We start from the raw sequence: 16,221 nt of genomic DNA, 5'->3' as shown, positions 1-16,221 counted from the left end.
ACTCTTGGAGTAACAGCCTTGCTGAAAAACTGCCACACTTTTCCTTCTGGTATGTCTTTGCATAAATTGTCCCCCTCTCTGCAAGATTAAGTGATACCATCTGTGAACATTCTGGGCCGTCCCTCTCAGCTTCCCTTTAAATCTGCAGGTTTCTCTTCTCTGCCTCTTTTCAAAGGTGCGGGGCATACAAGAGCTCCCCCCACCCCCCACCCCAGCTTGCGGCCAAACTCTGAGCGGCCCCGGCCTTTTAACCCCTTGCTTCCAACTCCGCATCTGAAGGCAAAAACAATCCTCGGAGACACGGCCCTCCCACTGCCTCTGATAGGCTGCTTGCAAATAGCAACAGCCTGTGTCACCGAAAAGGGCAAAGCCTTCGGAAATAGAAACAAAGTTGGTTACAAATCACATTGGCTTTGCCCGAAGTTTTTTTTTTTTTTTTTCCCACCCTTCTTTAAGCATGCTACCATGGGGACAGTGACCGCCGCTGTCACGGGGGGCAGCCGGGGTGGTTCGGGGCCGCGGGAGCGGCTGTAACTTCTCCGCGACCATGGTACCTGTTGAAAACAGAGAGGGCCCCGCTCTGCTGAACCCGAAGGGGAGAGCGGCCGAGACGGACGGCAGCGGCGCGGCCAGCGGCAGCCGGCATCCTCCCGGGGCCAGAGGTAAAGTGAGGCGCCGACCGGCTGGAGGAGCAAGCTGTGCTCGGGTCTCGCTCGCGTGTGTGTGTGTGTGTGTGTGTGTGCGCGCGCGTGTGTGTGTGTGTGTGTACACGTGAGCGTGCACGGTGCGTGGAGAGAAGGGAACGGGATCCGGTGGGAGGAAGAGAGGCAAGGAGCTGTAACGTGGAGATTGAAGTCCCACTGCTGGCACGATGGGTCCGTGGACTGTGTTGACATAATGTGTAACTCTTTTTCATTTGGGGAAGAGTGACTGGCAAAGGAGTCACATGTGTAAACACACACACACACACACACACACACACCCGCGCGCGCACACACACTTTTTCATTGATTGCCGCAAATGGGCAATCTGTAACGAGGGAACATGGAGAACCACCATGTTTTAAGTCAGTATTTTAAGTAGGCTCTGGAAAATTGTTAGTTACGTAATCAATGAACACCAACTTTCTTTTTTAACTTCCCAGCGTCTAGTTGGTAATGCATTTGAGCATTTGAGCCTTAGGGAAGCCTCAAACCTGTGCTCCCTTTGCTCCTGCCTAACTGTCAAACTGGCCTTTCAAACTGAGGGTCCTTGAATCCTTTTTCCTTCTGGAGGCGAAACTGGAAAAAGTTTTAATTCATTCCAGTTATCTTTGCTACAGCAAATGCTTTCCTTCACTTCCACATTTACAGTTCCCACAAACGCACTGCAAGCTCTTGGCTAGCCTTTCCTACTCTGTTAGTTGGTTCCCAAAGGAATGGAAACTAATCGTAATAGGAAATTAAATCGAACACAGATAATTGTCTCTCTGAAGCTTTCCTCAGCTCTGTGCCCCTTCACCATGCCTACCATAGATTCCCAGGCCATTTATTGGAATGGCCAATGTGAAAATGGCCAATTTTCATGAACAATCCAGAACACTAACTGATTCAAAAGGCATGTGCCTCTCACCTTGCAGTGGATCTATCAAACCACGTTTGCCTCGTGGGTCTGTCTGATCTTGGACTTGAATCCACGACCCCTCTGACGGAGTCATGGATTGGCTCTTCCACAATGAGAGGCTGTCATTCTTCCCTGCCCTTTCCCCCTTCAGCGTCCTCCTACTTCCCCACTTCTGGTCAAGAATGAGTACCTGAGGTCATCCTTCAGGACGGCCTCTCCCTCGCTTAAGCAGAACTACCCCTTTCTCTAAGGGTGCTCTCTGGCTCCTATGTCTCCAAGCAGGCCAGGGAAGCTTGTATTTGAGGGTAAAGGAAAGAGTTGCAATGTTCTCTCCGAGTTCCTGAAAGACTGAACCGCCGAGCTTGCTCAGGTGGCCATGTCAACAAAAGGGTTCGCTAAATAGCCCGTGGGAACGTCACAAAGAGGATGAAAAGAAACTTTGTCCTGAAGGGGCCTCCACGGCAACAATTAAAAATATGGACTATTTAATTCTGATATGGCTTTGAAAGCACCATGTACTCTTAATAGGTTAAATTGCGCAAGGTCACGGTCATCCTGAAGGAAGGTCACAGGTGTTAGTGTTTGGAAAGGCACAAGATTCAACTGACAATGCAACCGTGTTCCAAAGAAATGATAAAATGAATAAACACGGTAAATTATTTTTTAACTTCATTGTAAATGAACCTTTATTACGTAGAAAAGAAAGGAAGCCTAAACGTCTCCCCCAAATCCTAAATGAATAAAGCTTTGATTTGTGCTAGAGTTTATATTTAGATGGATACAAACATTTTAGGATTTTTAGTACAAATTTTCATAAGTTGTCTCAGACGTGTCGTGGTATCCAAGGCAATTATGTGTATGGACTTGTACCTACAGAAGGCATAGTGCAGGCTCGCTGTACGATTTGGGATTATACTGTAGTCTGTTTTATGAAAATGCTGAGGTTTTAATGAAATGATGTGTGTCGAATCGTTCTTTTGACCGCTTTGTACATTCCCATAGTTTCATCCAGGAAATCCAGAGTATTTACGTATGCTCAATAATTACCATCCTAGTCCTGCATTTGAAGATACAAGTTTTTCTGTATTCCTAGATGGGGAAATTAAAGCACAAAGACGAATGAGTCATACAACCCAGGACAAAGTAATTAGATCATGTGAGATACTGAGAAACAAATCCACACAAAAATTTCCAGACTCCATGTTAGCGCCTCCTAACGCTCTTACGCCCAATAAAAGTGTTGGCAGATCTCACCCGGGGAACCTCCTCTGAAACTGGAAAGAATTCTTTGTTCCAGTGACTACAAGCTAACGAACTTAAGTCCATTTTCAATCAGTTACGACATAAAGCGTGTATGTTTTTAGTAATTTTTTTTTAGTATTCACGGGCATGTTATAACCGACCTTATAGGCAGCGTTAAGCTCAATTCATAATCCTGGTGCCTATACCCGACCGCTGTGTGGGTGATATTAGAAAAGCACAATGCTACAACATCTCACACAAATGAGAGAAGATGTGTGGTTGGCCCAGGTTCTCGCAGGGCTGGTGCAAAACTCACCCTGAGGTCTCTGGCCTGGGGGGCTGGATGCCTGTTCCTCTGTCTCAGCAGATGGGTCTTCCAGACTCTTCCAATTTCATGTTTCTTTTTTTTTTTTAATGTTTATTTGTTTTTGAAAGGGAGAGAGAGAGAGACAGAGCATGAGTGGGGAAGCAGAGAGAGAGGGAGACACAGAATCTGAAGCAGGTGCCAGGCTCCGATCTGTCAGCACAGAGCCCGATGCGGGACTCGAGCTCACAAGCTGTGAGATCATGACCTGAGCCGAAGTCTGACACTTAATCGACTGAGCCAGCCAGGCGCCCCTCCAATTTCATGTTTCAGATCAGGTTAAGAGGAGTTTTCTTGAGGCTCTTTTTACCCCACCAGCACCTGCCCAAAGGATCAGAGACCAAGAACAATATTCACTGTATGAGTGCAAGTTCTCAAGCAATGGAGCCCCGGCTGCCCGATGCACTGGAACCCAGATCAGTATAACTGGCTGGACTCACTGGCCCAGTTGAAGGGGCTGGGCTTCGTTCCCCCTGAGACCCTTCTAAATCCAAGATGCCGCAGGCTGAGATTTAAGAAATGTACACTTGGGCTAATCAGATGAGTATCCAAAGGCAATTGTTTTCAAACTTCTTTAAAGCTGTGAAACTCCTTTCGACAAAGGAAAAGCTGAATAGGTGGTCAGTATGTAAGAGAGGTAATCATGGCACCTCTTTAGTGGAAAGGGGGGTGAAGAAAAGGAAGAGCCTGAGGCAGGCTGCTCCCTGATCCCTTCCCATCTCCTGTAGTCCTGAGCTGGGTCCTGGGTGGGACCACATTAGCAAACCACAGGTCTGTCACTACTCTGGTTATGCAGACGATGATTTTGAGGGTGGGGCATTTTTACTATGCTCCTACTGAGTCTTGGGTTCCCAGGGTTAGCCTGAACCAGGCCCCCTTGAACTCAGTCAGGCCCAGCTCTCTCAGGCTTCCTTGGGCAGCCCGATGGAGAGTCTACCTGTAAGAGAGTTGAGCAGACTTTAGAAGGAACCTTGTCCCCAGGGAAGAGCAAGTCAGGCCAATGAACTCGACCTCTTAACAGAGCCTTGGTTGTGAAAAGGGCAAGTCTAACAACAAACCAGTCATTTTGGGAAGACCCAGACCTTAGCCATTAGCATTTTCCCAGGCTTTCCCTACATTAAAAAGTGGCAAAACCTGTGACACAGATTATTGTGCTTTAAAAACACGGGCATTTAACAAGTTGATGACTGATCACAATAAAAAAATATTCTATACAGCTTGATATTGCCAAGGAAATGGCAGGATTGATAGACATGTGAATCTCTGAGAGGCTGTCGACTCTTTTGTCTGGAAATAAGAACAGATTTAAAGATGATTATCTCCCTTTTCACTTCGGTCAGCTTATCTCTATGACTGTACATTTAACCTCACTTGGAAATCACATCAAAAGCCTCAATTTGAGGCTCCTTGTGACTGTGAGGGCCAGGCAAATGGCTTCTCTGAGATCTAGGGAGAGAGAAGGCTCTGAACCAACATGGCGGAAGCTGTTTCACCACAGACTCCGGGTAGTGTTGGGCTCACACAGCCAGGGCTCTTGTTTCCCTTTGAAATGGCTGTGTCCTAGAGAGGGCAGAGAGGTTGCTGCTTCCACAGGCTACCCCCTGGCTGCCACCACAGCTGCGGACATGCACTGGAGGGAGCCTGCAGGAGGCAGGGCCTGGCAGACATGGATGAAGCCTTCAAGCGGTGTGACTGACCCAGAGGACTGAAATCAGTCAGCAGACACATTGTGCCTGAGCTGGTTTCACAGCTAATGCCTCGTCTGATGGGTCAGTGCCCCATCCCCGTTGTGAAATATTTGTAATATCACCCATAGTCTGGTCAGATTGCTCGCAGGAGCTGAGGCCTCTGAGATCCCAGGAACAGGCCTAGTGGTAGTCCTTAACTTCTACTGTTTGTGAATTTTCAAGGGGGTACTTTTTGGTGGGCTAAATCTTATGTTCGCAGGTAAAAAAAACAAACAGACAGACAAACAAATGAAAACAAAACCAAAAACACCTCAAAATAAACCCACCCGGTAGCTGCCCGAGGAAAACTCCAATTTAAATGTGTAAATCCAAGGGGAGTCAGCCAATTTGAAAATGCAATGTTTAATTGCCATAGATAGGTGGGACTGTCTTCTCGTTCAATAATAGTTGTTGAATCTGGCTTTGTAGGTAGCGTTTTCTCAGTAGTAGGAACCAAGTAATAATTAGCCTCAGGGTTTAAAAAGTTCTGAGAGCTCCCAGTTGCCCCCCGCCCCCTGTTAGTGTGCAATTAGTTTCTGCTTCTCAGCAAAACACCTACTGACTCAGATGTGAGCCAGAACTCGTTGTAGAAGATTCTTAGATTGAGCAGAGTTGGGTTCCCTAGTTCAATGGTTTCCTCGGGCACAGTCTTCCCCAAGAAGATGAGTTATTGAATAAAATAGAGAATAAAAGCCATGTAAAAAGATACCAAGATACGGTGAGAAAGGGGGGGAAGGTTAGAATGGGCTTCATTTCAAGGGGCTGTTTGACCAAATACCAAATAAGGATAATTTCTCATCCCGTCTTCCCTCAGAAGGCACCTAATCTCCGTTAAAGGCAAAGGACTTGAAATCACCCCAGATAGTTCCCAGCTGAAACTTCGAGTCAGCTATATAACCTTTACAGTAAATCATAAAATCATACATGTTTTTTAAAATTTAATTTTGTTTTCTTTTAGCTCATTGGTACCATTTTACTTCCTATGTCACAGCACTGCTAATCCCATAGGATCCTAAAAATTAATTAATTAATTAAAAATTAAAAAAAGAAAACCAAAAAAAAAAAAAACCCACACACACACAACACAGCATACTCATTTATACATTTGCTAAGTGGCTATACTTCAATGATACACTAATTTTTCTATACAATTGAGGTATAGGAGTAATAATAAAACTAAAATAATTTATTACATCCTTTTAATTTCAGTAGGTTTCATTCTTTTCGAACAATCCCTTACTTTATATTGTTCTGCCAAAATATCAGGGAGAAAAATGCAGTCCTTTGTTTGACTTACAGGAGTATTTTTTTCCTTGAGTAAATCAAGTGTAATTCACCTTTAAGCTGTTAAATTGTGCTCCCCTTGGAAGTAATTGTTTCTCCGGAACACTCATGACTCAGGTCTGCCCGGCACAGTTAGGCAGACTCTGGGGCTGTTGGTTATGTCCATATAATTTTCTCCAAAATTTGTTCTACATGCACCTGCTTCCATACTTTGTGGAAGTTGGTGCTGGGAGCAATGTGCAATGTTAATTTAGAAACCAGCCCGAAATGGCATCGCAGCCTCAGCGGTGCAAGACTTTTTTTTTTTTTTTTAATGTTTATTTATTTTTGAGACAGGTGGGGGAGGAGAAGAGAGAGGGAGACAAGATCTGAAGTGGTCTCCATGCTGAAAGCAGACAGCCTGATGCGGGGCTCGAACTCACAAACTGCGAGATCATGACCCGAGCTGAAGTTAGAGGCTTAACTGACTGAGCCACCCAGGTGCCCCAGCAAGACTTTTAAGAACAGAGAAATAAATTGTGATTAAGATCAGTTTGTGGTGAGAGAGCATTCCCAAGCTAATAAAATGTTTCAGTTCCGTTGGGAAACAAGATTGTTGAAACCCAGGCAAACTCACGGGAAGAATTTTTCATGGTGTAAACCCAATTATGTAGACTACCAAAAACAAAGGAATTCAAGAATTTATGAAAAGGCATAATTGTTATGCTGGAAACAAGGTATCATTTTTCTTCCTTTGCTATCAGTAAGAGACACTGTTTCAAAGGTTTATTTCCGTGTCATGGAGATTTTACCCCACTGGTCCAGACGACACAGATTTTTGTTGAATGATTATTGTGGGTCAAATGTTTCTATTACTATTATTCCTTCTTATCTTTACAATAACGCAATGAGGTAATACTACCCCTAGTTCACAGTTAAGGAAACTGAGGCCAAGAGAACAACAGCGAACGTTTACCAAATGCTTACTACCATGCCCAACACATTCTTCTGCCTCATTAATTCTCGTAACAACTTTATGAAGTAGGTAATATTATTATCTCTATGTTAGGAATGAGGACACAGAGGAACAGAAAGGTTAAGGGACATGTAGCCGGTAACTAATCAGGCACTCTGATTCCTGACTGTACCTTCACCTTAAGCCCGGGTACCTCCTAGAGAGAACCAAAGGGACTCACTCCAGGTAGCATGGATAATATCAGAGTGTTGGTATCCTATGATCCAATCCACGGTTTTACCCACTTGACCCGTAATACCATCCAGCACCAGTGTCTCTACTCCCTGCTCTGTTCTGTTATCTGATCTTTGATTTGGGGTGCCTGTTAAACTCGTTTCAGAACTTTATTGCATTCGATTTTAGCTAGCTCCCTGATTTTCCATGCAACGCGTCTTTTGCTATAAGGTTATAAGCTCCTGGATAAAATACACATTCTTGTACATTTGTCAGAGCTCTGAGAGGACTGCAAGCACTGTGGGCTTGGAAAAGACTGTCCGTAAGAGGTAGGAGCTATGCCTTTTCCATCGGGGATCACGTGCATGTGGGACAAGTACCACCATCTTGAGCTACCAAATCCAGATGTAACCTGGGAAATCTCTCAACACAGTGCTCATAAAGACCATCCTGCTGACTGCACTGTTCATCCAGATGAGCCTGTTACCATCTGTGCCCAACGTGGTGCTGGCGCATAGTACATGCTGAGCTGTTAAATGAGTAAATGAGCATTTGTTCAGCTAAAGAACATGGGAATTCAGCAGTACATATTGAGCACTTACTCCATGCTGGATGCTTCAGAGTGAAAAGCAATATGTAGGACGTTATCCATGTCCGTAGATTTTACCAGAATCGAAATACTTCTAAGATGATCGTTTAGCAAACGTGCTACAGCCGGGTCCAGGGTGAATAAGAGACATCCATGCAATGCCGATACATATTACCAACTGGTGGAGAGAGACACGCGTTCAGGAAACCCAAGGTGGAGGAGGTGGCCGGGGATATAATGCCATACTAATGCCCATGGGGCAGCTCAGCCAGGTTTTGATGGATTCTGGAAGATAGTAGAGTGAAGTTGAGTCAAGAAGGTATAACTGAGGGCAGTGCATTTACGGAGAGCATTATCAGCAGAGAAAATAGCTTGCGTACAAATTTTGAGAAGACAAAATGGCACATTCAGGGACCTCCAGCTATTTCTGTGTGACGAGAGCACAGAGTTCAAAGAAGGGTGGAGGGCAGAGGACGACAAAGAAATCTGAAGATGTAAGCAGGGACCATATCACAAGACCTTTGTGTGCTAAGTACCATGAGAGGAAGCATTCTTAGGAAGAGACCATATCAGTTTAGAGAAACCAAGCAAGTTTCTGAAAATGATGGTAGTGGGGACAGACTTAGAGAGTTCTAGAAAACCTTATCTGCATGTCAAAATCCTCCAGCTTCATGGGGCCACCATTATTTTAATATTTATTTTTTTTTAATTTTTTTTATTTTTTTAACGTTTTTTATTTATTTTTGAGACAGAGAGAGACAGAGCATGAATGGGGGAGGGGCAGAGAGAGAGGGAGACACAGAATCGGAAGCAGGCTCCAGGCTCTGAGCCATCAGCCCAGAGCCCGATGCGGGGCTCCAACTCACAGACTGTGAGATCGTGACCTGAGCCGAAGTCGGACGCTTAACCGACTGAGCCACCCAGGCGCCCCCATTATTTTAATATTTAAATAAACACAGTTCCAGCCCCCATGAGGCTAAGTCCACATGTTTTCTTACTCGCCGCCCTCGCTGTACACACACAGAATACCTGAGGAGCCTTGCTGTTCTTCTGATCAACTTCCTGTCTCCACTGGATTCTTAACCTTCACTTCCTACAATTAGGCTTTTTCTCTTATCTTTGCTTTGATCCATGTGCAGATCATGGCCCTTTTTCCTTCACATTCTCAAATCCCATTCATATAAGCTCTTTGTGGATCATTACTACGATTTGCAGACAGCTATCATCCAAATAAATGTTTGGTGAGCCCATTTTTAAAATTATCCTGTCAAATCTACCATAGGGAATTTCTTGTAAACCAACTTTCCTAAAATCTGTAGGCCTGTGGCCCTTTTGTTCCCTTATCCTCTCCCCCACAACTTGATAACCTGTCTGGACCTTTTCTTCCATTTCTCCATTTTTCTTCCATTTCTTCCATTTCTGGGCATTCTTCGCCAGTCTTTCTTGAATTCTCTCTGTCATACACACACACACACATCCACACACAGGTCAAAATTCTTCCCTTATGTTATATAAAACATCTCGGCCTTTTTTTTTTCCTCTCTCTCTCTCTCTTTCCCATAGTCCACTTGTATATTATCAACTTGCCCCACGCACTTCTCCCTTAACATCCAGGTGGCCATGCAGGTATTTATTTTTAGTAAACAAAGTGCATTTCCTAAGAGCTTTACATCCACAGCCTTTACAATATTATTTGTTCTCTTCCCATTGTATTTTCCCAATTTAAAATGTTTAAATGCACTATGGATGATTCTCAGTCATTTTCAAGTATGTAGACCCCTTTAACAACTCCTTAAACAACTTTAGATCCTCACATAATAGTTTCTGCCATCTTAAATTTATTGATTAGAAAATATAGACTGACGGGGGGGTGCCTGGGTGGCTCAGTCGGTTAAGCTTCTAACTTCAGCTCAGGTCCTGATCTCACAGTCTGTGAGTTCGAGCCCCCTGTTGGGCTCTGTGCTGACAGCCCAGAGCCTGGAGCCTGCTTCTGATTCTGTGTCTGCCCCTCCCCTGCTCATGCTCTGTCTCTCTCTGTCTCAAAAATAAATAAAAACATTTAAAAATTTTTTAAAAAAAGAAAATATAGACTGAAGGAATGCTACTGTGCCATCACTGGAACTTGAACTTTTTTATAATTTTTTCATCACATCTGCATACGTTTGAAATCTTCAAGTACACATACACATGTTACTATGTTTTCCAACGTTCACTAATTAAAGATTTTGTGAATTCTCACATGTCCATAGCTCACTCGCGCTCGCACACACTGAGAATCTCCGTGGTGGAGTCCTCAGACGTCTCCAGGTGACGTGGCTACTGGTTTGTTCTCCAGATCACACCCCCTTAACTGTCTGTTGAAAATGTCCATAAAAACATGGAAAGAGATGTAAAGTCACAAAAGCGTAAAAGCCAGATATATTCATCAATGGGTTAGCATTTAACCCAAAGTTAGGTACAAACATGGGCCTGATGTATAAAAGGCAGTAACATTTTAGCTTTGCACAAACTCCCACTGCACATCCCTAATGGAGAGGATTTTTGGGAGCCAGATATAGGGAAGACATCGCCACAGACCCCTGGGGCCACTCTGGCAGAGGGTCGAAGCTTTGCCGCACGGTCCGATCTTCCCAGGCATCCCGTTGCCGTTACTTCTCTTTCTCTCTCAGGGGCTACAGTTTCCAAGATTTCAGCAACTCTGGGCAGATAGGAAAGACAGCGGCTCACCGAGTTCTGGAACATGAGATCAGTGTTAAGAAGGGACAAAGCCTGGATGAGCCACTGGAATGGTGCCTTCCAGAAGTTGTAGCTTTGCCCATACTGGTTTTCCAGACTGCTTTAAATCATGCAGGAATGGTATCTCTTCTTCCTAGTCAGGGGACCAAAACATGGAAGCAATACAAGTCCTTCCTCCGTCCAATGGCATCCCACCAGAAAAATTACTTCCAGGCATCAGAAATTTGGCCAGTCGCTCTGCACACCAAGTGCTCCCCCCGGTCTCGCTAAGAGGAGTTCTCGACGGCAGCCGGGTGGCTAGAATAAGGTATGTAAGACACTGAAAACCCAACAGCTGTTCCAACTCCCTTCTCATGTTCTGCCTTTCCTATCTGGGGAGCTAAAATATTCAGAGACTCGCATCTCAGGCTCCCTTGCAGCCAAGTCTGACCAGGGAACCTTCCTCTGCTTCTGGCCAATGAGACATGACGGGAAGTCTTCAGCTAGGTCTGAAAATTAAACTGACAAAGATTAAGAGGGAAAAAGTATCCACGTGAATTTAATGCGAGTTCTACATGACACGGGAGCCCTCGGGAACTAAAGAGTAAGAAATGGTTAAACCTGAGTGTTGTTATGCTCTGTTTGATGAAGCGTGGACAGCCACGGAGCATATGACAGGTCAAGGTGTATGAGGTAAGTGTTGTGAACTGGGGAGACTGGGCAAGGCCTGTTTGTTCGGATCCTTCGTGGTCTCTCTCTGTCTTCAGAGATAAGATTGTTCCCTTCCTGTGGGTGTGGGGAGGGCACCTCCCATGTAAGGGTGTCACCTGCTTTAGGGGGAAAGGGCAGGGAGAAGGCCAGAGGGACCCTCCTGCTTCTGCCATTTTCTCAAACTCCTTCAGCTTAAAGCATTCAATAAGCCAAGGCACCACATTTCGGGGCTAGCGTATTCTGAAACCCATCCTCTTCCAGGGTGCTTCTGGAAAGTTCCCTCCATGAAAAAAAGAAAGAGGCCTTACCGCAAGCCTTCTTCCACCGGCACTTGCCTTTGAATTTGGTTGCGAGAGACTCTTAAGCCTGGGGCTGTGGCGGCCTCTTTGCACCTATGGTGACAAACCAGGGGCAAAAGCCAACCCTCTGAGGAGGCAGGAACAGAAGAACGAATAGAGTATGAATCCTTGGAGACACCAAACTCAACTCGGTCTTCTCACCAATTAAACAGCGAATGCCACAATGTTTTAAAGCCTTGTTTTTTAGGTTTTGGTTTCCTACGGTCAAAAATATCATAACTGATCTGGGGGCTGGATACAGAGAAAGCAACAAATCTGGCCACTGGCAAGTATGTTCTAAATACAAAGGCGAAGGATGCATTTTAAGATTTCTTTTTATAGGAAACATACATACATTTTTGGAAAGCATCTGTTTTCTGTTCTCTATACATTTTGTAAGAGTAGACTCTGAAAAAAGAGATTAGGACAACGCCCGACGACGAGAACAAATCTAGGTGAAGACAGAGCTGAGGACAGGTGCAGACAGGACAGGCCTGTGTGAACCTGTCATGAGCGTGAGGACATTAACGCCGCCGGAGCAGAACTGTATTCTGAGATCTGCGACGTAGGAGAGGCTATTCTAGGTGCACATAAGAAGGACAAGAAGACAGAGAGTGGGGACGCCTGGGTGGCTCAGTCTGTTAAGCATCCGACTTCGGCTCAGGTCATGATCTCATGGTTTGTAAGTTCGATCCCCACGAAGGGGTCTCTGCTCTCAGTGCTTTGGTCTCCCTCTCTGCGCTTCGCCTTTCCGTGCTCTCTTTCTGTCAAAAACAAATAAACATTAAAAAGAAAAAAGATACAAGCGGGAAATGAGATGAATATGTATAAGTAACACATAAATAATTATTACTAAACAAATAGGGGGAAACCCAAAATACTAGAAGAAATCTTTCCTGAGTAGAAGAACCCAAGTAGAAGCAGAAAAGTGTGGAAGAGACAAGTAGCCAGACTTATCCCGGCGAAAGTCTCACAGTGAAGGAGGGAAGGAAGGACGGAAAGGCAAAAAAGCGAAAAGGAAAGAAAGAAAAGAATGGAAGTCCTGTGAATAATCAGGCAGAAAAAGAGAGTTAATAGGGCAAGATGAAGGGAAGGGCTAATAAGCCAGTGTAAGCAGCGTCCCCTCTGGGTACCTCCCTAGCCCAGGGAATTTGGAGAAGCCTGGTTTCCGGAAAGTGTGGCTGTATACGTACTACTAAATCAAACCTGAGATTTGAAAAATGAAAAAGAAAGCAAAGTTCCTATCGGTTTTTGTTTTCGAAAGGCCAAACAACAGCAGGTAGAGAGGGAGGCCAAATTTTCGGTTGGGCTGAGTTTCATTGTATGCTAAGGGGGATTGGGAGGCAGGGAGGGGGACTAGATGCAGGCTAGTGCCCAGTATTTACCACCACCAGGGGCCCCACACGTGGTCTAGGGCCCAGAGGCAGCATCCGGGACCTTTGGCAGCTGGTGGAAGCAGCACACCTCAACTCTCCAGGGGCCATACCCTCTGGGCCTGGGGGAGCTCTCTGGGCCAGCGCCCTTCCCCCACGTGACAACCAGGAGTCTGTACTGAGCTCTCCTGGAGGCCCTGTGTGGGTCCCTTGATGAGTTTTGTCCCTTGATGGCGACAGTCCTACTCTCAAGGCGCTCCCAATCTAAGGCAGGAGACGGGCGCAACTAAATATGATCCAGGGTGCTGTAAGGTCATGGACAGAAAGGCAAGAGAGAGGAGAGAGATTAATGCTAACCAGAGGGCGTCTGGAAAGGTTTTGTAGAGAAGGCAATATTCAAACTGTATCTTCAGAGATGACTCAGGTTTCCCCTAGACTCTGAAGTTAGGGGAGAGACATACCCTGAGGGGGAACAGCTGGAAGAGAAGCACAAGTCTGGGAAAGTGCATGGCATTTTCCAGAAACAGCAAGTAGTCCGGATGGGCTGGGAGGAACCGGTGTCCGGAGACTGTTGTGGGGGCTGAAAACCCGAGTCCCTGACGGGTGCTGCTAAACAGTGAGTCTGAACAGCCAGAGAACACGGGGCTCACGTTTCATAAAGAATAAATATATGAGTGATAACGAAAGGGTTTACGGTGTCTGGTGTCTCCGGTGGTGCTATATTAACAGGCTAAAAATAGGGCTGAAAGCTTTATAGAAATGCTAATGCTAGGCTGTTCAAATGCTAAGCATTTATGTAAATATAAAGTTGTAAATGCTAACCATTCCATAATACTGTGCCTTAATCTTAGTCTGCCCACAAAACCTTGGGGAGGTGAGGACCGAGGATCAGTGTTCTGGAAGGCTCTTATCCTTCGTTCATTTATTCCACCACTCAGCAAACATTTACTGAGTATTTACCTTGCGCCAGAGACCACAGATGAGAATACAGACATAAGGAAAGTAGAGTTCTTAGACGTTCGGTTCAACAGGTGGAGACAAATGGGTAAATAAGTGAGCACCTTGAACAATGACAGGTGCACTAGAAACACATTCTTTGGGCGGCAGGAGCCCAGGGGGGGTGAGGGGTGAAGCTCGCAAAATAAGGCCGAGCAGTGTGGCCTTCCTGGGGGAGGTGGCGCTTGGGATGACTCTTGAAAGATGAGTTGGGATGGAAGATATTCAGGGAGGAGGAGTGGAGAAAGGGGAGACCACATCTGCAAGGCCATTTGGGGGCCACTGCAAGCTTTTCCCCAAGCAAAACGTGAAGTAGAGGGTCTTTGAAATCTCAGAGGCATTCGCACTGGGGCACGCCGTCCAATTCCCTGGCTGCCTGCCAGAGGAACCTGTGTGTGCACGTTTTGCCGTCTGTTGTAGGATTTAGTGAGCCGACAAGTGTTCATGGTGCGCCCATTATGTACCCAGGCTGGAACAGACATATGGGGTAAGAGAGGAAAGCAGAGAGCAGGCAGAAACGCAAATATTATGGAAAATTGTGTCGCGTGCGAGCCAGTGACAGCGTGGTTTCATGTGAGTCACGACAAGCGGCGGACAATGCAGCTATTGTGGCCTCGCCTCGCCTGGGGAGGCTCCTGCCCTTTGTGCCCTCCGTGTGGGTCTCAGTGCACGTACGTGAGGCCCCGTGGCTGTGATGGCATCTTCCGCAAATGCTTTTACTTCCTTACCTTGTAGCTCAGGCGTCGTGGCTTCAACAGGGACGCTGCTGGACTTCTAGCGAAGCAGCAAGGCAGAGAAGTAGGCATGACCCAGCGGCACTGCGGGTCCCAGGTGTGACTCTGCACATAGTTGCCATTTCTGTGATGTCCACGAAAGGCTGGGAGTTCCCTGTGGCCCCTTTGGGGCCATTTCCTTGAATGTTAAGGAAAGGCCCCCATTGAGCAAGGCCGTGAGCAAATGGGATGGAAATGCTAAACGTCACCATGAACGTGAAGTGCAGGGTGTTTGACTTCAGGGCTGGGTGTTCTTTGAAAAGGCATTCATCAGAATTCCTCATCCTGCCCTCTCCTTCAGGACCGGCTGCTGCTTCTGGGTCCAGCGAGCTGCCCAAACTCTCTCATCTGTGTTTAGGCAGACCCCACCTGCCTGCGACGCACTCTTTCCTCCTGTTCATGGCCAGATTTCTTGAAAAAGTTATTTCTACCTTCTGGCATCCGTAGAATAATGTCTTGCTTTTATCATCATCATCAAAAAAAAAAAAAAAGTCCACTTTTTATGTCTCTTCACTGTTTTTTTTTTATGGTAGATTAGCACCAGGAAAATGTCCTGTCGTGGAAGTCCTGAGGTGTCACAGGGCTACAATCTAGGGTGATTAGGGACTAACCTTCCACGGGCTCATTGGAATTCAAAATCCCAAATGGGCAGCTGGAGACTGTAAGGGAACTTCAGCAGTAACAAGGAGCAGCACCAAGATGAGTGAAATTTGTTTTGATCAGGATCCCTTAAAGCATATCTCAGGGAGGACAGGCCCCTCAAATGAAATACACACAGTTAAGCCCTTAGCTTAATTCTGTGATATATCACCCCTGTTGGTATGCCCCCTGTGTGGGAATAGGGTCATAGAATGTCCTCTGCACCCTTTAAGATTTTAAAGGCCAACTCCCTAGATAGACAGACAGAAAGATAGATATAGATAGATAGATAGATAGATAATGTTGTGATATATAAAAAAATTTTTAAACTCAGGGCACCTGGGTGGCCCAGTTGGTTGAGCGTCCAACTCCAGCTCAGGTCATGATCTCGTGGTTCACTAGTTCCAGCCCCATGTTGGGCTCTGTGCTGACAGCTCAGAGCCTGGGGCTTCCTTCAGATTCTGTGTCTCCCTCTCGCTCTACCCCTCCACTGCTCATGCTCTGTCTCTCTCTCAAATAAATAAATAAATAAATTAATAAATTAAAAAAAACTTTTACACTTGTAATTTTGTAAAAAGACTTTTTAGTAATTTGTATGGAAATAAAGTTATTGTAACTCTGAGGAATTATACTCAGTGCTAGCTGCTGGGTATCTAGAGGGACCTTGACAAACTGGGATGGTTTCCAGACCCTTTGCACA

At 45.7% G+C, this 16,221-nt stretch overlaps 1 protein-coding gene across 3 annotated transcripts in view; it reads left to right on the top strand.

The window, feature by feature from the left end:
• The first annotated feature begins 355 nt into the window (after positions 1-355).
• The window catches only part of SLC2A12 (solute carrier family 2 member 12), a 58,935-nt gene continuing 43,069 nt past the window's right edge, over positions 356-16,221 (top strand). For 2 of the 3 annotated variants that reach the window (XM_049652974.1, XM_049652973.1), the window contains exon 1: positions 356-662. In XM_049652974.1, the coding sequence (XP_049508931.1) occupies positions 548-662 (115 nt within the window). In that variant the 5' untranslated portion in view covers positions 356-547. Of the gene's footprint in view, positions 663-6,555; positions 7,138-16,221 lie in introns of those variants that run through there. The other variant, XR_007462574.1, reaches the window with a different exon arrangement.

This window comes from Panthera uncia (genome assembly GCF_023721935.1).
Source record: "Panthera uncia isolate 11264 chromosome B2 unlocalized genomic scaffold, Puncia_PCG_1.0 HiC_scaffold_24, whole genome shotgun sequence".
Lineage (NCBI taxonomy): Eukaryota > Metazoa > Chordata > Mammalia > Carnivora > Felidae > Panthera > Panthera uncia.
This window is presented reverse-complemented; position numbering and strand designations above follow the sequence as displayed.